The sequence below is a fragment of the Uloborus diversus genome, chromosome 9 (assembly GCF_026930045.1).
Source record: "Uloborus diversus isolate 005 chromosome 9, Udiv.v.3.1, whole genome shotgun sequence".
NCBI classification, from domain to species: Eukaryota; Metazoa; Arthropoda; class Arachnida; order Araneae; family Uloboridae; genus Uloborus; species Uloborus diversus.
Genome location: NC_072739.1, coordinates 130,875,971 through 130,898,740, shown reverse-complemented (window position 1 = coordinate 130,898,740; position 22,770 = coordinate 130,875,971). Strand labels below are relative to the sequence as shown.

Genomic DNA, 22,770 nt, shown 5'->3' with positions numbered 1-22,770 from the left:
TGCCCAAGCCTCAGTTGAAAAAATAAATAAACATGATAGCTTTATATGGGTTGCGAGCATATTTATATTTCTACCTTTTTTCTTTTTTTTTTTTTGAGCAATCACGATTGCTTATTGTTCTCATTTGACTGTTTTTGGCGTCTTTTGATTTTTCCCACTGCCACCCTCCGCACCACAGGGTTTAAGCTGGGTTCAAAAGTTCTTTAGCATAAAAGCTAAAATTGAGGAAAAAATGTTAGCAAAATGCTAAAATGTTACACATTCTCATATATTTATATATGCCTCAGTGTGTTTCATCTAAAGTTGAAAATGAAATTCACATTTCATCTGTGATATCTTTGAAAAAATAAGTACAACAGCGATTTTTTTAAAACATAAAATAAAAAAAGAAAACACGATTTTTGTTTAGAACGTTGTTGCCCCCTCCTCCTAATAAAGCAGTTATTGGGGGGACATAGACTAACAGTTATTGAACTTAATTGTAGTTTAAACATCTTAGCTACGATTTAAAAAAGATTAAGTTGATTATCGCCATGCATGCTTCCTGTCTAGGATAGTATATTTCTCCTTTTTTTAAAAAAAAAATAATTTATTTTTTATTTGAGCAAAAAAGCGAAAATGCATTGCTTTATTTTCGCAATTGAGATAGTGTTTTCGCATTATGCGAAAAATGCGACCGTAGCGGAAACCCTGCCGCACCATCACCGTCGACGGGCTCCTCAGGATGCTGCTCCTATGGCGAAAGCCGTCTCCAGGTTGCATCCATATCCTACTCACACGCGCATACATGCACAACTACAAACACGCGCATACATGCACAACTACAAACACGCGCATACATGCACAACTACAAACATGTGCATACATACACAACTACACACACACACATACGCAAACACACATGCATACATACAGATACTTACACAAACACACAACTACCGACACATTTATGCCTGCACACAGACGAACACACATACATACTGTAACGGATTCGGTGCGACTTCCACTTTCTTGAAATGAAGACACAGTTCTTGATAAAAACACAGGAAATTTATTTACACTATGTACAGGAAAGATCTTCAACAACTGCTAAATTATTCATCAGCAATTAAGCAATTATCACACAACACCGTAAACTCAACGTTTACACACGTATTTACTTCCAAATACGAAAACAACACAGCGAAATGCCTCGCTATAAACAGAGCAAAAATCCTCTCAGTTCGAAATATCAATCGAAACTCTCCGTTTATCCATCGCTAACGGCTTTTATAAACATCCAAGAATTTTCCACAACATTCTTTCTGCTTCGAGAAATGCGTAGACCGTTATCAAATTTTATCAATGAAAATAAAAAGAATAGGGGGTTGTATACTTTAGCCATATGTTAAGGGGTTGTATATTCATTACGGGAAATTATTTACAGGTTACGTTACTACAATGATTACTATTTACAGGATTTGTAACATTGCCCCCTTCCTAAGGACTGCACGTCCCGGGCAGTACAATCCCCAGAAAGGGTGCCAAACTTCTATCACACGTTCACAAATACACACATTAAATAATAACCAATAATGCATAGGAAACACAATAATAACAAGAAATATTACTAAACATTAAAAGCAAAAAAATTATCTACAACTTTTATGTTATCAACCATGGTTGTTTACGTAATACTCATGAACTATGGCCATAGTATGGGGCTAACCGATCATAATGTACAACCCTAGGTTTTGCATTAGGTGATTTTTGGATCCTCACTACGACGTCATTTAGTCGGTTAAGGACTTTGTAGGGTCCATCCCAATGCGACTGCAATTTGGGTGACAGACCTTTCCGTCGGATGGGATTCCATAACCAAACCTTGTCGCCTTCGTTGAATTCATGTCCAGTAGACCTTGTGTCGTATCGGGTCTTCATCTTCTCCGCCGCGATGTTGATTCGCTCTCGTGCGAAGTTATGAACGTCTTCCAATTGGTCCTGGAGATCCTGGATGTACTCCTCAGGCGATGCAGGCGCATCCGGAGGACGACCGAAGACGAGATCACAAGGTAGCCGAAGCTCTCGTCCGAAGAGCATCTGAGATGGGGCAAATCCAGTTGTCTCGTGGACAGCACTGCGGTAGGCCAGCAGGAACAAAGGTAGCTTCTTGTCCCAATCCTGTTGATTTCTGGATACCATAAGCGAGAGATTATTCAGGATTGTGCGGTTAAATCTCTCCACCATGCCGTCCGATTGTGGGTGTAGTGGTGTTGTCCTAGTTTTCTCAATTCCCAGAATTTGACATAGGCCCTTAAACACAGCAGAGATGAAATTCCTCCCTTGATCGGAATGAATCTGCAAAGGTGTTCCGTATCTCGAGATCCAATGTTGGACTAGAGTCTCTGCTACGGTGGTAGCCTCTTGATCTGGAATGGGATATGCTTCCGGCCATTTGGTGAAGTAGTCGATGGAAACAAGAATGTATTTGTTCCCATCAGAAGTTCTTGGTAGAGGACCCAGGATGTCGATCCCAATTCGTTCGAAAGGAGCTCCAACGTTGTACAGATGTAGCTTCCCTCTGCTTCTCTTCTTCGGTCCTTTACGAGCAGCACAGGCGTCACAAGAACGGCACCACTTCTCCACGTCATCCTTCGCCTTGCTCCAGAAGAAGCGCTCCCGAACTTTATTGATTGTTTTCAAGACACCAAAATGTCCTCCAGTCGCACTACTATGTATTTCTTTCAGAACATCTGAAATCCTTGATCGGGGAAGTAGTAACTGCCACCTAGATGTCTTGCCGTCGTCAGATTCCCATTTTCGGTGTAGCACGCCGTTCCGCAAATGGAGCGAGTTCCATAAAGCATCTTTTGTTGCAGGACTGAAGATGGAAACGTCCTGCCAGCTAGGTCGCCGACTGTCGCTTTCCATGAACTCCAAAATTGGTTTTATGTCGGGGTCTTCAAGTTGATCTTTTCGAACTTGGTCGTCACTCCATGGATCAGGTTCTGATGATATTGGAGTCACTGTCACCTGATAGGCGGTAGGGCTAGTCGTTCCATACTGTTTCTCGATTCGGGAACAATAGTGGCAGTTCTCAGGACAGGATCTCCTTGATAAAGCGTCAGCAGTACCGTGAGATAACCCTTTTCGATGCTTGATCTCCATGTCATATTCCTGGAGCCGCTGTATCCATCTGGCTATCTGGCCTTCCGGATTTTTGAAGTTCAAAAGCCAAGTTAATGAGGCATGATCTGTCCGAAGCAGAAATTTTCGGTCGTAGAGGTAATGATGGAAGTGTTCTACAGCTTTCACTATGGCCAGTAACTCCTTTCTGGTGACGCAGTAATTTCGCTCCGACTTTGATAAGCATTTGCTCCAGTAAGCGATGACATGTTAATTTCCGTCAATTTCTTGGGATAAAACAGCTCCGATGCCCTCGTGGCTCGCATCAGTGTCTAGGATGAAGGATTTTTCAGGCTGAGGATAGGCGTTGATGTTAAAGCCTCCTTCAGTCGTAGAAATGCATCTTCGCATTCTTTGGACCATTCAAACTTTTGCTTGCTCTCCGTCAGCTTATGCAAAGGTCGTGCGATGTTGAAAAAACCCTTTACAAACTTCCTGTAGTACGTGCAGAGCCCCAGGAAACTTCGCAGCTGATGGATGTTTTCGGGACGACTCCAACTCTTGACCGCGGATACCTTTTCTGGATCGGTTTGTACACCTTCAGAAGAGATGATGTGACCAAGGTAGTTCACTTCCCGGCGAAACAAATTACATTTGGACGGGCTTAACTTCAGATTGGCTTCCTTAAGCTTTTGCAGCACCTTCCTAAGATTTGCCAGATGTTCTTCGAAACTGCGTCCCACGATGATGATATCGTCTAAGTAGACCAGACAGGATTCGTAGGAAAGTCCTCTTAATACTGTCTCCATAAGACGCTCGAACGTAGCTGGTGCATTGCAGAGGCCGAAGGGCATCACTTTAAACTGCCATAAGCCTTGTCCAGTTGTAAACGCTGTCTTTTCTCGGTCATCAGGGTGTATCTCAACCTGCCAGTAGCCGCTCTTCAAGTCCAGGGTCGAAAACCACTTGTGTCCGGAAAGAGTGTCCAAGGTGTCGTCTATCCGTGGAAGAGGGTAACTGTCTTTCTTGGTGATTTCATTCAGCCGTCGGTAATCTACACAAAATCTGGTGGAGCCATCTTTCTTTCGGACTAAGACGATGGGAGAAGCCCAAGGACTGGATGAAGGTTCGATGACATCATTCTCCTTCATCTCTTTCAGGAGGGTCTCAACCTCTTCCTTCTTGGCAAACGGTAGTCGTCTTGGATGCTGTTTAATAGGGGGGGTGTTCTCCAGTGTAAATCCTATGCTGCGTTAAATTCGTACGGCCAACATCCTCCGATGTAGATGAAAACAGATGCTTGAAGTCATCCACCAATTGTTCCGCAGCAATTCTTTGATCTTTCGATAACGGCGCACTCCCAATTAACTTCGATGTCAAGGACTCGGAAGACACAGTCTCGGGGGAATTGATTCTTCTAATGATGCAGTTTACTGGAGTACAAATTGCCAACACTTCACCTTTTCAGATATTCCTTGGCCTTTCACTCACGTTGGCGACTCTCACAGGAATTACATCCTTAGAAAGGTCCACAAGCGTAGATGCTACCAGCACTCCTTTTAGGCTATTGCTTAGGTTAGGGTATTCAATGAGTCCAAATCGAAAACTATTGCTTTCTTCAAGGGAGCCAGGTATTAATGATTCTGGCCTTGAGGGAATCGATAAATCTGTTTGGGCTATTATTTGATGAGCGGATTTTACATCACTTTCTGCAGGGAAAACGGCTATGTCTTCTCTCATCGAGTGCAGCTCATTAGTCTTGAAGTCGAGAGTGAAGTCATATTTCTTCAAAAAGTCCAATCCGAGAATGAAGGGGTCCGTGATATTAGCGACGAATGCCGTATGATGGTAGGTGCCATTCCCAAACACTATTTCCAAGTCCACTTTACTGTCAATCTCGATCTTGTCACCTGTCACAGTCTGGAGACTTACGCGTGGCGATGTCCACAGCAGTTTCAATCCAAATTCACGAGCCACATCTGTCCTAATGATTGTCACATTGGCTCCAGTGTCGACAATCAGTCTGCAGGGGTTCCCATTTACATGTGCGTAAATGAAAAGTCCATCACTGCCCCTACTAGAAGAGGAAATCTGCAGAGCTCTAGTGGTGGTGTTTTCCTTCCCTCGCGTAGCTTGGCGAGCCGGACAACTCCTTTGCAGGTGTCCTTCACTACCGCATTTCCAGCACTTCTGCTCTTGTTTCTTTTGGGCTGTTATGCTGCTCAGATGTCTTGTCAAGTCACCGAGTTGTCTCTCAAGTTCAGCGAGGTGGGACGTCCTGGAATCAGACTCATCAGCTTCCTGAGTCCGAATTAGATGGCGATCCACACGGGTTGCTTCTTGGGCGGCCTCGTATCTCATCGCATACACAACAGCAGAACTCAGGTCTTTGACATCCGCCATCCGTAGAGCTTTCTGGATTTCCGGATCTCGAACCCCGTCGATGTAGTAGTTGAGTGCCAGGTTGTCTCGAACATCCGCAGGACAGTCGCAAAAAGCAAGATGAGACAGTCTCTCAACGTCCTCCGCTAGCTCTTGCAGGGTTTCCCCGGTTTTCTGGAAACGGGACTTCAACTGGAGTCGGCTGAAGTCTTTCTGGCACTTCTCGCCGAAGCGAAGCTCCAACGCAGATGTGAGGGCGGCGAAATCCAGGCGCTGGCTGTCCGGAAGGGTCTGAAGAATGTCCGCTGCGTCACCTCTCAGGGATGCTGCAAGATGGCAGGCCTTGGTAGCAGAGTCCCATCCGTTCGCTTCCGCCACTATCATGAATTGAGTTTTGTAAACCTGCCACGAAGTTTTCCCATCAAATGTGGCAAGTTTAATGGACGGTCGAGCAACCGATGTGGGAGCGCCAAACTGTACAGAGCTGCTTTCCGCGATCGCCAATCTCCTTTCCATGTTTTTAATTTTCTCATCCGCATGATTTTCAACTGTTGCGATACGGTTTTCTACTGTTTCAAATTTTTCATCAAAAGCATCAACTCGATGCTCTATCTCATTAAATTTGTTTTCCATCACAGTCTTTACCGAAGTAAGGTCGTTTTTAATTTCCTCTTGGTTAGAAGCTAAATCATTTTTCAGTACCATTAAATCACTTTTCAATTGTTCTTGATTAGCCGCAATGTCATTTTTTAATTGTTCTTGATTTGCAGTAAAACTTGCAGTCAAATCACTTTTTAATTGTTCTTGATTAGCCGCTATATCATTTTTTAATTGTTCTTGATTTTCAGTTAAACTTGCAGTCAAATCACTTTTTAATTGCTCTTGATTAGCCGCCAAACTTTCAGCCAAGTCACTTTTCGCAGCATTAATTGCTTCCAGAAGTTGTTTTAATTGGTTATCCATTGCGCGAGTAATCACCATAAAAACAAAGTCTATAAATTCAAACAGTCTTTATGAAAAAATGTCCAAAGTCACTTACTCCAAGAAAGTCCAGAAGAAGCCCCACGTTGGGCGCCAAATTGTGACGGATTCGGTGCGACTTCCACTTTCTTGAAATAAAGACACAGTTCTTGATAAAAACACAGGAAATTTATTTACACTATGTACAGGAAAGATCTTCAACAACTGCTAAATTATTCATCAGCAATTAAGCAATTATCACACAACACCTTAAACTCAACGTTTACACACGTATTTACTTCCAAATACGAAAACAACACAGCGAAATGCCTCGCTATAAACAGAGCAAAAATCCTCTCAGTTCGAAATATCAATCGAAACTCTCCGTTTATATCCATCGCTAACGGCTTTTATAAACATCCAAGAGTTTTCCACAACATTCTTTCTGCTTCGAGAAATGTGTAGACCGTTATCAAATTTTATCAATGAAAATAAAAAGAATAGGGGGTTGTATACTTTAGCCATATGTTAAGGGGTTGTATATTCATTACGGGAAATTATTTACAGGTTACGTTACTACAATAATTACTATTTACAGGATTTGTAACAATACACATACCCCGCCCCCTCGCACACAAACACTCATACACACAACTACCAACACTCATTCCTGCACACAAACACAAACACACATGCCTACATGCACACACACACACACTTGTGATTGCGAAAAACATAATTTGAATTCAAGATGACAAAATTCAAATTAATTTAATTTTTTTTAACTAAATTCATCACAAAAATCACAGTCAAATTGGGAAAAGTACATGGGTCACCAAAATATATCACAAGTAGAATTTTAAACAGAGAGAGATTTAAAATATTGTAATGAAAATTCATATTAGTAGTTATGTTTGAAAATAAAAAACGGGAAAGTAAAACAAAACTCAAAAAATCCCTTCCTCTAAATGTCATCAAAAACGGCCTAAAATCGCATTTTTTTTTTCAAATTAAATCTTGAAAAAATACCCTGACAGAGGCCTTGAACATAAGATCTTCCCCCAAACATTATCCAATTGTGTTTTTAGGATTTTAGTTTTAAAATATTTCTTAGAGATCATTCCTGAAACCCTATCCCTTCGTGCACATCACATACTTGCCAACTCTGTTTTTAACAAGAGACTCCTGTTTTTTGCTTCCATCTCCAGATTTCCAGTTTTTGGTCCCTTTTCTAAATGCAGCATATTTCAATCCTTTTGCATCTTGAAAATATTTCAGTTATTTTGAAAGTTTGAAGTCATTTTAGCATGTGCTACACTATACCTACTTATTTTATATTTTACTAGCATTCCCGTACCCGGCATTGCTCAGGTAATGGAATTAGCAGGGGTTAACAGTGCTTGGTGCACCTAGTTTCGAAAATCCCCTGTAGTAATTACTTACTATCTATAGTTTTTTCTAATTTTGGGAGGATCCCGGAGCCCCTGGACTCCTTATATATATGTCCTTGTCCTTAACTGATCTTTAACTGTTATTTACGATACTTTTAATTAACGATCCTTTTAAGGTATTGATTATCTTTGCAAACACAGGCCATCCACATTTTTTTGTTATACCTATGTTTAAGCAAGAACTTCTTTGTATACAACATTTTTAGTTTTTTTTTCTGGTGCTGAAATTATTAAGCTGCTTGATGAACTGACTTTGGAGCAAGCTACATAAAATAGGCCGTGTAAAAAAGTCTTCTCTTAAATTGATCCCTGCTACTTTTAATGTCTGTCCATGTGACTTATTAACGGTTATTGCAAAGCAAACTTTCACAGGAAACTGCACTCTTCTAAATTCAAAAGGATAGTCTGCCTGTGATGATGTTCTTAAAAACTTCGTTTCTAGTTTTGAAAAAATAAAAGCAAAAGACAGAAACATTATTATTTGACTTGAGAAAAGCCTCGAAGAATCACGTGAAACAAAAACAATATCAAATTCAAAATTCGCTATCGACCAAAAGTTAAGGTAAAGTACTGAATAATGATTTGAATGTAGGAAAGCCTCTGAAAATAAGGGATTTAAATTTCAATGACAGGTTTTAATTTCACAGATATTAAGGGGTTTTAATTAATTTCTCCCGAACTAATTGATGTTTCGAAAAATCCTTTCTTAGTGGATACTTTCGTAATCATGTGGACATGCCTGCCAAATTTCAAGTCTGAGGCTTCAGCGGTATTGGCAGTGCGTTGATATATATATATATATATGTTATCTCAGGACATTGATTTCTATATATTAAGATTGCCAATATATATTGTGGAGGGGTTTTTTTTCCGGATTTTTTGTAATCAAATTTTTGTAGCTACTTTTTTGGTAGAGACTGGGGAATGTAGAAAACTTTAAGCAAATTCACTACTTATTATTTGGTTTTTCCTTTGTAGTATGTTTTTCTTGCTGCTGCCAATTAGCTTATATCTGCGACAAACCCCCATTTCACTTTAAATTTAGTGTTCATGTTATTTAAAAGCATATTTTAATAATTTTGTTGTGAAGATATGTCGCTGGTGAATCACCTATATACTTGTAGTGGAATCTCTTGTTTTTTTTTTCCTTCAAAGATTGGCAAATATGACATCATTTATGCTTCTTGAAAAAAAAAATAAAAGGTAAATCAACTGTAATTAGAATATGGATCTGACCGAACAGCATAAATCATCTTCTTCATTTTTAAAATTATAAATATAACAGGGTTGTTTGGTTTAAACCAATTGGTTTTTTCAAAAAAACATGCAGTTTTTTTTAAATTTTTTTTTTTTTTAAGCCAAAAAAAAAAAATCCATTTTACAGGTTTACATTGATTTTCCCACACATATTGAATAAGAAACAAATTAGGATTGGAAAAAGCTTCAAAGCTAGTCTTTTGTTCAAGACTTTCAATTAAATGAATTTTTTCTAAAGACTGTTGGAGAAAACAATGGTTCTTTTGTTTTAAAGCAAAATATTTTTAATCTGTTACAAACAAAAACTGTAAAATTACATTTATAAATAAATATACAGGGTGTCCGAAAAGTCCTTGACACATTTAACCTAAAATACCATTGTTATGTGTCGAGGACTTTTCGGACACCCTGTATATGTAATGTATTCAACTCATTTCAGAAATATGTGTATAAATCTTTTTACAATTACATAAAATCAACTTTACACCACAATAACATATGCATAAATACATAGCAACTTTTACGTTATGAATTAATATTATTTTTATGTTATTTAGTACTTTGAACAAAAAGCAAGTTTTGAAGCTTTTCCAGAGCCTAATCAATTTTTGAGTTATGAATAATATCTAAATGACGAAAATATATGCCCTGCACTTTTCTGCAGCTGGTTTTAGTAATGTTGAAGACTTTCAAAGACGGTTGCATTGCATTTTTAACCGACTTCAAAAAGGAGGCGGTTATCAGTTCATACCGTATGTATGTTTTTTTTTTTTTTGTTTGTCCACTCATAGCGTCTCACCTAGTGAACCGATTTTGATAATTCTTTTTTTAATGGATAAAGGATGGCTCAACTTAGGTCCCATTACTTTGTTTGACCATATTTGTTCTTTAGATAAAAAGTTATGGGCAAAAAACAGTAAATTTCCCTATTAAATGATTAGAATCATATTGTAACGAAGTTCGCTATATCATTCGTAGATAACGGTGGCTCAGTGGTAGAGTTCTCGTCTCCCACACGAGCAACCCGGGTTCAAATCCCGACAAGGACAAAGTGAATTTTACTAAAATTTCGTTTCTACTGTTTCCCGTATTTTCTCGAATGTTCTATTAATTTCTGTATCTTTTCAAGTCTGGAAAGTTCCAGCACTTTTTCAAGTTGTATATAAGGAGATGTAACGTTCATTCGTGGTTCTGAATAAAGATCTCGAGTTGAGACTAACGAGTATTCGCTTCATTTGGCTTTCACATTGTCTTCGCTATCTTCATCTACGCGACAATATGAAACTCATTGTTATAAAAGTTTGGTGCCATATAACTGTAACATTAATAGTAATTGTAATGATAATTTTGAATAAAGGCTTTTCTAAAGCAATACAGTGATATAGAGCCGCACTTCTTACTAGGTAACTTCTTACTTTTACTGAAATATCTACATTTACACTAAAAAGAATGAAATAAAAAAATTTTGAAAAAAAAATAGAACCGACTTCAAAATTGCTCTAAAAAGTGAAAAATAATTTTATTCTTTAAGCACCATCGATAATACTTTTAAACATAATTTTTGAAGTTGGTGCAAAAACAAAAAGTAAAATCCATTGTAACCATGCTTCGTTCATATTTTTATCAAAAAATCATCCAAACTTAGGAACGAAACATTTATATCGTTACTCAAATATGCTGTCATCAATGCGTAATGCATGTGGTAGTGAAGAAACTGGACGTGGTTAAACTTATACTTGTAGTTGAGTTATGGCTGTGAATAATTTTATCGATCGTTTTGCGCCAACTTCAAAAATTATGTTTAAAAGTATTATCGATGGTGCTTAAAGAATAAAATTATTTTTCACTTTTTAGAGCAATTTTGAAGTCGGTTCTATTTTTTTTTCAAAATTTTTTTATTCAAATTCTTTTTCCTGACTTTTCCACCACTCAGTCACTGTTGCAGAAGATATAACATTTTTGGCAAAAAAAATTTCTTGAAATAGAATTTGCTACGCATTTATTTGTTTTAAAGAGTTTGCATTTAATATTTTTTAAACTTCAGTGCTGGATGCAACATGTATGCCAGTAAATAAGCTGTAATTTAAGCCATGTTACACCAATTTTTGTATTTTTGATTTGGTTCTTTGTTTTAGCGATAGTCGATATCTTTTCCAAGTTTTTCCAAAATAAGAACAGAGTCGAATATAGAGCAGCACTTTTTTTTTAAAACTTTGTCAGTTCAACAGCAATCGATTTTTTGACTGTTCAATCATGTACTGTTGTACATTTTGCTTTACTTCAATATTTCCGACATTGTGTATATAAAAATCAGCGTTATGTAAGATCAGAAAGAAAAAATATGAAAATTGATCTTTGGGAAAGATTATGCTTAAAAATATAACTTTTACCTTTATTCGATAATTATTCATATTATGTTGGTTTTATAAAGTTTTTTTCTTGGATCTTCATTATATTTTATCTTAACCTGAATCACAACCACTTCTTGATATATTTTGTATTATAAAGGGTCTATATATACATGCATAGTAATATGTTAATCAAGTCAAACATTTCAATCAATATTTCCCCGCAGAAAGCTATTTTAATTATTTAATTTAGTTACAAGATTTTGTTCTTACCTCTTTAATTAATCAAGAAATTAGGTATAATGTGACTATTAAATAAAGGTGTTAATTACATGGAACCTTAATTACCTTCCGAAAATTGTTTTTCTCGCAAATAGCATTTAAACAAAAAAAATGGTTTTTTTTTTGGTTTTCTTGAAAAAAAAAACGTTTTTTTTTTTTTTTTTTTACCAACCCTGAAATATAATAACTTAGAGACTTACCGAGTCTTCGATACTCAGCCAAATTTTGATCAGATACTCGGCCAATACTGAGTAGTTGTAAAAAATTAAATATTGTTGAAGACAGATTTTACAGTTAATAAAACAGTGCAAGCACACAATATACTGCAATAATTTACAAGTCAAATTTAAATTTTGAGAATAATGAAGTTTGTTATGCTGCAATGGAGTGTTTATATATATATATATATATATATATATATATAATGTTTCCAAAGATAATAAAATTTATTTATTAAAAATGAGGTAAAGAGGATAAGCATAGAAAATATGAAATTTTTATATTAAATGGATTTTAACTACAAACAAAAATTATTTAATTTAAAATGTGCTTAATGCTTAAATGTGCTTATGTATATATTATATTGAAGACATCCAGCAAAAGTCAGATTTTTTTTTTTGGATGTCTTTACATTCATTAGCTCACATTTTATGCACTGAAAAAGACATCCCTTGTAACTCAGAAGCATGTGTCTGCTGTGTTCCTGCACATTTGTGTTTTTAACATTGTTTTATTTGCTTTTAAAAATTATTTATGTTCGGCAGACTTGAACAATAATAGATTGATATAATTTGCTTTAACTCCAACTTGATTAATCATTCCCTTTATTTATTTGTTTATTAACTTTTTTGTAAAACTTTTGACTAAAACAAAATTTTTTAAACAATGCATAACGGGCATTCCACGGTATTTTTGACATTTATGTAGAGTCCGTAACATGACCTTTTTTGCCATAACTTTTTAATTTACTGTTTGATTAGCATATTATTTTATTTTGATCTTTTCCTACCAACACACCAGCTCAAATTAAAATAATTTGCAAATCAAACAGTAAATTAAAAAGTTATGGCAAAAAAAAGGTCACGTTACAGACTCTACATAATGTCAAAAATACTGTGGAATGCCCCATAATTAAATTTCAGCTGGATATTTTTTTTTTAACTATTTTTTGACATAGAGGTCCATACTACAGGGTTCGTACAGATCATGAAAATCCTGGAAAGTCATGGAAAATTGAAATTGTCATTGAAAGTCATGGAAATTTATTTCAAGTCATGCAAAAATGTCCTAGAGAAAGCAACAGTTACGAAAAGAGCATTAGAAATCTTGAGTGATTTAACACTAAAGCGCATAAAAGCTATTAAAAGTGGAAAATTGAACGATCCCAAAATTATATCTGAATTTTGAAATCTCATTGCATCCACTTCTGTCGCAACCTTTTTTTGCGTTGTGGTTTTTCTGCTTGGACTTCATTGATTTTGAATAAACTGTTATTTTTGACACTTCTTATGTTTCATGTTCTGCAGTAGTCAGGGATGAGGTTTTTCCGGCTTTTGCCGGAATTCCGGCTTTTTCTGATGGCTTTTAAAACCTTTCCTCCTTTTTTGCCTCTTTCAGGCCTTATTTTCCTCAAAAAATACGATTTTTTTAATTTTTGGTCCCCGATTTCTTATTCTTTTCATTTTTTACATTCGAATCTTCATCCACTGCGATATCTGCCAAAAACGTATGTTTTGGAGCCATGCCAACGACGTCAAACACGTGCTGTGCCGAAAGTTGCATGCCTCGTCTGAGATTTCAATCTTTTTGCATCCTGCAAGTATTTCAATTATTTTTAATGTTGGGTAATTTTTTACTATATGCTACCTTATACCTGCCTATTTTATTCATCATTTCAATAATATTTTTATTTCTTTGATTTATTTTAGAAAAAATACATAAGTCAATCAAAAAACGTGGCTTAGCACCCACAGTATTGAATTTATTGAAACTTGGCATGATTATTTATTATTTTTTTATTTATTTTTGTTTATTTATTTTATTTATTTATTTTTTATTTTTATTTATTTATTTATTTATTTTTGTGTGTGTGTGTGTGTATTTATGAAAGTGTAAAAAATATTATGTCGAATCTCAAATGGTAAACCATTAAATGGACTTATTAAAAGTTTTGAAATTTCATGATTAAATGAGGCAGCTGCAAGTTGTGCTCTTGCTTCCGAAATCGTATTAGGAAGCTTTTAAAAACAAAGTTTGAGTTCCAATGCTAGGAAAAAGATAACCAATCGTTTATATACAAATGTATTTATTTATTTTCAATTCTTACTATGAAAAGTATGTTTTACCATATAAAGAAATTTTATATTTTTCTCTCTGTTGTAAGTTTTTAATTTACAAACAGACCTAATTTTAAAATTTATGTTTTCTCTCGTTTAACACTATGAACTCAAATATTTTTAATGAAATAAATGTATTTCTCTCTAAAAAATATGAAATGTTGACACTGTTGTGTGATGCAGCGAAGATTGGTGTCTGACTCCCCCAACTCTTTGTTCAAGGACTCGGGTTAGAAATTGTTGCCTCTTTTTCAAAATGTAGATTTCTTTAGGAATAAACCCTCTTACAAGAAATGGTACAATGCAGCAAATTTTACAAAATCATTACTTATACTTAATTAAATACATAGTACCTTTAAAACTGGAAAATTAGCCATTTTTTGTTGATTTTTTGAATATCATGGCTTTCAGGTTCTATTTTGATACGGTTTTGGATATCATCCCTTTCACGAAATTTTTTTGGATATCATCCTTTTTACGAAATTTTTTTTGGATTTCCTCCTTTTTGCTCTCTGACCACTCTCATCCCTGTAGTAGTGAACTTGCACGTTCTTTGTTTTGCTACGCCCACTCAAAAGAAGGCAATTTGATTGCATTTGAGTTCAATTCCATCACTCGTGAAAACTTTATTATTAAGTTTATCAGAGTTTATCTTAATTTATTGAAAATTTTAGAAAATAAAGCTTTTTAGTCGGGCGATAGAATACAGAAAAAGAGGAATTCTAATACTCTAAGAGAGTAATGCCCAACATACGGCCCGCAAAACTAGTCCATGCGACCCACTGCTCAATGTCAGGAATCTAACATGTTCTGGAATTTCTTAACGTATTAATTTATATGCACTTGAAAATGTGCAAATAAGTAAACAAAACAAGTATACTTTTAAATCAGAAGATTGGAAAAACCATTCAGTAATGAATCAAAAAAGATCTGGTTTAGAAACATAAAGAACTAAACTATAGGGCTTTACTTTAAAGAACCAAAATACTCTCAAGTTACGTGAATGATTAAATGCTCTGTTGCCACTAAAAGGCAACTTTTGAAGCAAATTTATTGAAACTTAGTGATGACTCACTCATTCAGCCTTTGTCCCATCCAATATCATTCTGCCTGTTTATAAAAAAAATGTTAGATATTTAAGCATCATCATACTCGTTTCAGTGCATTTTTACGTTACTTAAATTTATGTGATGAGGACAAATAAGAATGGTTGAGTTTTTTAAGTGTACACTTATATTTTTTCCACTATGAGTAAGTGCTTCTATGAGGCTGTGGCATTCATGTAGATGTTTTGTTGATGCTCATTTTCAAAAATTAGCAAGTTTGAGATTTAATAGTGCTATTCTCTTCGTGTAACAAAGTCATGAAAATTTGCATTGAAGTCATGAAAAAGTCTTGGAAAAGTCATGGAATTTCTTCATCAAAATAGAGTATGAACCCTGATACTACTATTCCAATGAGTTCAAAATTCATCGTGTGTGTGTGTTGGTGATTCTTCTTAAAGGCATAATTGATACTAGTTACTCAGCCGAGTACTTGATACGTCTCTATAGTTACTGTATCTACAGTACAGTACTGTTACAGGATAGCATTTCATTTATTAGTACATACTGTACTTACAGTACTGTTTCAATGTCTCTTTCTTCAATTGATCATTGATTTTGTGCACTGTAACAGTATTTTATGTGGAATAACCTGCCTTTTTTTTAAATACAGTAAGCATTTGGTTCTTTATCTAAGAAACTGATATATAGGTACAAAATAGTTTAAAACAGTTTCAGAGGTGTGTAAAATATTGAGTATTTTTATAAAAAATTTCTCTACATAGCAGTTTCCACAACATGAATTTTCGACTTCCACAGGAATGCATCCCTTCCCAAAGTAGAGACTCAACTGTTTGTCATTTAGCATTTTTCAGCAAAAAATCAATGTTGATCATTTTTATAAATGCATAACTTGTAATTATTATTTTAGGTACTCGTCTAACAGAATAACGAAGGATGTTATTGCTTTTCATGCTGGGGATTTTAATGATTTAGTTGAGAAACTGCAACTAGATTTACATGAGCCACCTGTTTCGCAAGTATGCATACTTTATATCTATTATTGCTTCTGTGTCTGCGAAAATACTAGAAGGCATTTTGTTGCAATTCATGATACAATGTAAAATTTAAAAAAAAAAAAAAAGCCTGTCTTTATTTACATGGCATGAATAGAATATTCATTATATTTGACTAATCAAACGTTTAATCCAAAATAAGAGTTGCTGGAACATTGAACGTACTTCAAATACGTTTTGAAATAAAACTAACGTATTTGAGATGCTCAACAAAATTAACTATAAAGATGTTATATTTTAATCATTAAATGATGTTGTAACGTATTTCAAATTCTGGTTTCAAATAATCTGAAAACTTAAAAGCTTGACGTTTTTTACAGAATTTTTTTTATTGTTAACTAATTAATGTATTTTATTATTTATTTATTCTTTGTTTTGTTTAGTTTTTTAATTATTCTGGATAATATTGAGATGGCTTAGCTATAATCCAAAAAAAAGACTGACCTCTCCTTCCAAATAATACTTTAAAAATGTGTTTGAAATGTTTTCTCTTAATTTATAATGAAGCTAAATTTGTTAAAGAAAAGCGCCATTAAACTTTTTTTACAATGATTAGTTTTAAAAAATCTCTAAATTAAGAAGGAAAAAAACTTTTAAAACTGTCTTAATATTTTCTTTTTTGCCAGTAAATTTATTATATTGCTATTAACACAAATTTGAAGGGTTTTTTTTTACTCTGGAAATTCATTTATTTTAGAGAAAACTAGCAAAATTACCCGGCGTTGCCTGGGTTAGCAATAATTATGAGAAACAATCGTTACTTGCATTTGTTTTCTGTTTTAAGTAAAAGAACTTAAAACACACCTTTTTGACGTGATTTAAAATCTAGCTTCTTCCTTACTCATAAAACTAAAGTAGCAGTAAGTAAAAAGAACAAAATAGTATTCATTTAGAAACGAAATTTACGAAAGCTTATACAAATTTGAAGAATTTCCGAAATATGAAATTAAACTTCACATGTTTAAAAAGATTTATCAGTTAATACTTTTTTTTTACATGGAGTCTTACCTTCTCTGTATGTCTATTGAAGAACGAACTGTTAAAAAAAATGTAGCGCCCTCGCCCGTCATCCCCTTAAACTTGCTTTAGTTATTTTGGAAAATTTCAATTATTGTGGGTTCTTGGTGCGATTTAAAATGTTACCGAATTTGCGGGAACCGTTTTGGGATACCTTGGATAATGCTCCCCCTCCTTACTTTGTAAAACGGTATGTTACTAATTTTTGTTAAAGAGATATTGTCGCCATATGCTAAAGTACTTTTGGTCACCATAAAATGGTGCTAAACAATTTCATCCGAAATGTTTCCAAAATAAGTAGTAAAATTTGGCAATGGTTTGAATTTGTGCACAAAGTCACATTAATGGAAGTTTTTGTGCTGTTTATGGATTTGCCTAATTCAGTTGCTGGATTATTTTACAGTAAAAAAAGTTTTTAAAGGTTCTTTGGTTGACGATATTTTTTTTACATGGTGAAAGCTGACAAACATTATATTACGTAGTCTTTGACTTCAAAAACCGCGACAGTTGAAAAAATTGCCAAATGCATCCGCTACTGAAATCTTTTTGCATAAATTTTGGCGAGGTTTCTGCTGTTAGATTGGATAATTATTAAAAAGTCCAATCAGCACAAATAATTTTAAAAACCCATTAATTACACTAAATCTCCGTTTAAATGGAAAATAATCAACCAAATCTAGTTATTATTAGCCAATCTTGGGGGGGGGGGGGAAAAACGTTACTTTAAGATGTGACTTGAGAAAAGCCTCAAACAGTCATACGAAACCCAAAAACATTCAACAATTCTAACTATGAAATGGGAGTTGAGATGATACACTAAATAATGAATTGGGTTGAGGAAAGCCTTCGAGCATGGAACAAAAAAAGCTTATAACTCGTTTTTCATACAACTTAGAACTTTCTAACAGATGCCATCTTCAGCAGAAAAATAAGCGCTTTCAATGGACACATAATTTTAAAATGTGCACGTATTTTTTCGCCGTTATATTGGGGCATTTATGCGAAAATTTGGACAAATTAGAATAAAAAAGGAACTATCAATCGGATTTTTTTCGAACTAGTCTACAAACCTCCCCAGTACCAAAAAAAAACAAACGGTGAAAGTTTCAGCCAAATCTGCCCGGTAGTTTCTGAGATCTTAGGGAACAAATTTACCAAACTCCATTTTTATATATATAGATAATGTGTAATATGTAGTAAATAAAAACTGACTAGTTTTCATTGAAACGCAATAATTATTCCAATATTATGTTGAAAAACCTTATTTTTTTAAATATTGTATTTGACAATTTTTCTGCTTTAACAATAATTTTCAAGTTTTTATGTGTCTTCAAGTTGTGATAAATTTCGTTGCAACTTATATTTTGAATTGATAGCTGCAGTGAGGTCTGCTTTAACTATTTGAACATATAACCCTAACGTTATTTTTAAGAACAAATATGCTTTAAACAATTTTTACTTTTTCTGCCATCCATGATTTTCTTGTTTTCAAATTTTGTTTTTTCATTCCTTTATTTTTCTTCTTAAAGTAATGTCTCATTCACTGCCTCTATTCATAAAGTATTTCTCTTAGCTAAAATGTGAGACGTTACTTGTCTGGTATCAAAATTCTCAGAGACACAGGACAGTTTTTCCAAATAAGAGACAGTCCCTTAAAATACAGAACATTTAACAATCCTGGCAGCAACTGATGTTTAAAAAATATTTGTTTGGTAACACAACAGAATTTCAAAATAGATGTTCCACTGATTAAAAAAGTATATATGTTGCTCAATCATTTTGTAACATGGTCAGCTTTTTTGGAAACTAAGAATAAGCAGTTATAAATTCTGTTTAATATTTCATTGTTCAATCACAAACTTAAATATATCAAAAATGTAATTTATCCCTTTCTCATGGATTGATTTTATTCAGAATTTATTACCTTGGTGCCTATTCTGTTATAACTTTAATGACAACTTTTAAATGCTGTTAAGCCTGTCAACAGAACAAATTAATATTTATAGAAGGGATCCAAGTTTTTATCTATAGATAATTTTTGTAGAGTTTATTCCTCAACTTAGGGACTGACATTTCCATCCACTTGCTTAAAAGGAATTTTGTAAATCTGTATTTTGGATTTGTTTATGAACAGTTTGAAGTTATTATTTTGAAGTAAGCATAACAATTTTTGGCTCAAGTTTGAAATCCAAATGCTGAGTATGTATCCCAGCATGCCACATCTATCCCTTGTTGCAATTGACTAACTGCAAGCAGACATACTGTCTGACCACGGATTGTATGGAAAGACAAACATCCGTTTTACAGCCGGAAATGGACAAATCTATTATTTTCAGAGATGTCAGCTTTTCTAGAAGCAGAGTCTCATTCAAATGAGCGGTATACACGCATCAAATTTTTACTTTTCCCCCTCACAGACTTGCCTACTTTCCGGATTTAGCCCGGTAATGCCGGAGTTTTTCCACGTCTTCCGGGTTACCGGACTTTTGTGATTTTTTTCCGGAATTCCTCTGATTTTTCCGTCAGTAATCAAAAGAACGTGTACGGATTCAAATTTTCTTCCGTTGTGGACGGCAACTTTCTTTTACCTATCGCGAGTCTGCAGTTGGTTCATCCTTCTAACGATCGCTATTCAACATCATAGATCGCTCTTTGGTGGCGCCAAACTCAATGCTCTTCTTTCCACTCAGCAGGATTGTTTGAGATGTTTGGCATCGTGCCAAATAACGTGTTCGCGCGCGCTTGCTACTTTGTTTACATTAGCGACTGCGGAGTGCGTAGGGAAGGATGTTAAGAAAGCTTCGGAAAAGTTTTGAATTTTGGTGGAACTTGACGATGTCTGGAAGAAAATATAATTCTATTAACAAGTCTTACAGTGTTGATCATCCATTCATTATAGAATCAAGAAAAGGTCAACAGTTTGCGTTTTGCTCTTTGTGCTGTTGTGATTTTTCCATAGCCCATAAAGGAAAAGGATATGTTATTTCTCGTATCCGCACGAAAAAAACACCTGGAGAGTAAACTAAGTGTTGAAAATAATCAAACTTTGAGTTTTTCCCGACCTAGTAGCTCTTCCAATGCTGGTATCCAAGCTGAGTGTTTGTTCACATCGTCCTTAATTGAACACAACATACAAGGGGTCACTACTGTGATCAGAAATTTGATTCTGAGTTTTTGAGAATAGCCAAATCATGCACTGCAAATGCATTAGATAAAAATTAAAGAATTATTTAAATATGTATATAAAATATTATTCTAGAATAACCATAGTTATTATTAATCAAGATGTTAATAAAATATATATTATTTAAGTAAGAACAACAATCAATGGAATGTATTAAATCATATTAGGGATGTCTCAATAAATTCTCCGGTAAATATTACAGAATATGTTTTTTTAGTATTCAATGCAATTTTGTTGTAATATGTGTTGATCACAATTTTTAATACTCCTTGGAATAGTTGCAGGATTTTCTCATGCAAATATTTTTCATTTTTCAAGGTTGGCAGGTCTGCCCTCATTCAGATAGAGTCGGCTCATCTGGACATTTGAAAATTCTAAACAATCCGTGGTTGGACAGTAGCATTTTGAAAAACTATTTCTTATGCGATCTAGGTTACATGAAGTTACACATGCTTGATTTTATACACGGACAAAGTCATATGACATAGCTTGGTTTTAAGATTGGAACATAACTGTCCTGTTTTAGAGAGAGAGAGTTTTTAGTTAACAACTAGTGAAAGTTCTAAAATTCTCTTTGGAGAACATTTGATATTTTAGCCCATTTTTAAAATTTTCTTTAAGATAAATATTCTTAGGAAATGCTTTCTCTGCTTTATATTTACATTATGTTTGTTTATTTATTGCAGTGTGTTCAGTGGGTAGAGGATGCAAAATTGAATCAGCTTCATCGAGATGGAATACGTTATGCTCGCATACAGCTTTGTGATAATGACATTTATTTTCTTCCGCGTAACATCATTCATCAGTTTCGTACTGTTAGTGCAGTGACGAGTGTTGCATGGCATGTCCGTTTGGCGCAATATTACATACCTCCTGGACAAACAAGCAGTGAGCAAGAAGACTCTATGTACCCCAAAGAAAAGAAAGTAAAATTAGAATTACCTGACTCGAGTATCAGCAAAAAAAGGAACAATTCTGGAGCTTCTACTGATTCAGTGAAAATTCATGTTAAGCAGGAAGGGAGTAAGAAAAATGATAAACTTCCTGAATTATGTATGAAAAATATAAAAGAGGAAGATGTATGTGATCGAAAAAATTCAGGACACAGCAGTAAGGTTTCACAAAAAGTGGATGCTTCTGAAAAAAGTACTGATGTCAAATTAGGTTCTATTTGCAGGGATGGCATAGGGAGTGGTGTTCTTACTAAGAAAAAATCAAACACAAGCATTGTCAATAAGAGTACAAATAATCTGTCCCATAAAATAATGAAAGAAATAGTTGTTAAAAAAGAAATAATAGATAAAACTGATGTAGCTGCAAAGTCACCTGTAAAACTGGACAGTACCAAAGATTTGAAAACTAACAAAGTCAAATTAGAAAAACCATTGCCAGATGAAAAAAAGAACGGTACATTCGATACTAAACATTTAGCTAAAAGTCCTATAAAGAATGATGAAAAAATACATTCAAAACATAATAAACAAAAGGAAAAAAGGAAGCTAGATAATGAACATGATAGTACAGTGAAAAAACAGGTTAAATTAGTGTCCCATTCGTGTGTCAAAGTGCCTTCCAGCAGTAGCACCCCAAGCTCCTCCTCCCCTGGCAAAAATCACATTCCAAAACGAAAGAGCTCGAAAAGCAGACATCACTTTTCGCGAGAAGACCAACTAGACCTAGAATCGGCAGTTGTAGATTGTGTTGCTTGTCTTGTGAACACTGTTCGAGACCAATTGGACTCTCTGTTTGCAAAGATGGATTCTGTGCGGGCAAACAGAATTTCTGGGAAGCATTTCTCCGAGAGGAAAGGTCATCAAAGCTCCAACTCGTTAAAAGTCATTCATGAGACTTGAAGGTTTTTAACTTATGTTTGCTAGAAAGTGTAAATGCCACACAAATTGTCTTACTTCAAATATTATGTATATAGCTGTATATATCACAAAGAAAATATATAGAGACTTGTAAATTAGTTTTTGAACTTGCTTGCAAATGAATATGGAAAGATGTTAATTGGGAAATTTTGTTACAAGTTCATTTTTACAAAATAACCATACAATACAATAGGAATCTGGTCTCAGTGTGTCCAATTGTTCCATAATCTTGTTGGGTCCAGTTTTATCTTTTAGTCAGCAACGATGCCGATTTTAAAAAACGGTGACATTGTCTTTTTTATTTTTAAAACAATACATTTTGTATAAGTAAAGCAAAATTTCTTCATCTAAATCATAGCACCTTTGATTTGTGCATTTGCATTAAATATTTTCTATTTAGTATTGCAATAAATTGAAATCTTTTGTTTTGCTAATTTATGTCAACTCTTAAGATCTGG

General features: G+C 34.6%; 1 protein-coding gene across 1 annotated transcript in view; it reads left to right on the top strand.

Annotated features, from left to right (window-relative positions):
• LOC129230491 (uncharacterized) overlaps positions 1–22,294 on the top strand; it is a 75,320-nt gene extending 53,026 nt beyond the window's left edge. Inside the window, exons 6-7 of the mRNA XM_054864893.1 lie at positions 16,096–16,204; positions 21,128–22,294. Of these exons, the coding sequence (XP_054720868.1) occupies positions 16,096–16,204; positions 21,128–22,294 (1,276 nt within the window). The remainder of the gene's footprint in view (positions 1–16,095; positions 16,205–21,127) is intronic.
• Positions 22,295–22,770: the final 476 nt, after the last annotated feature.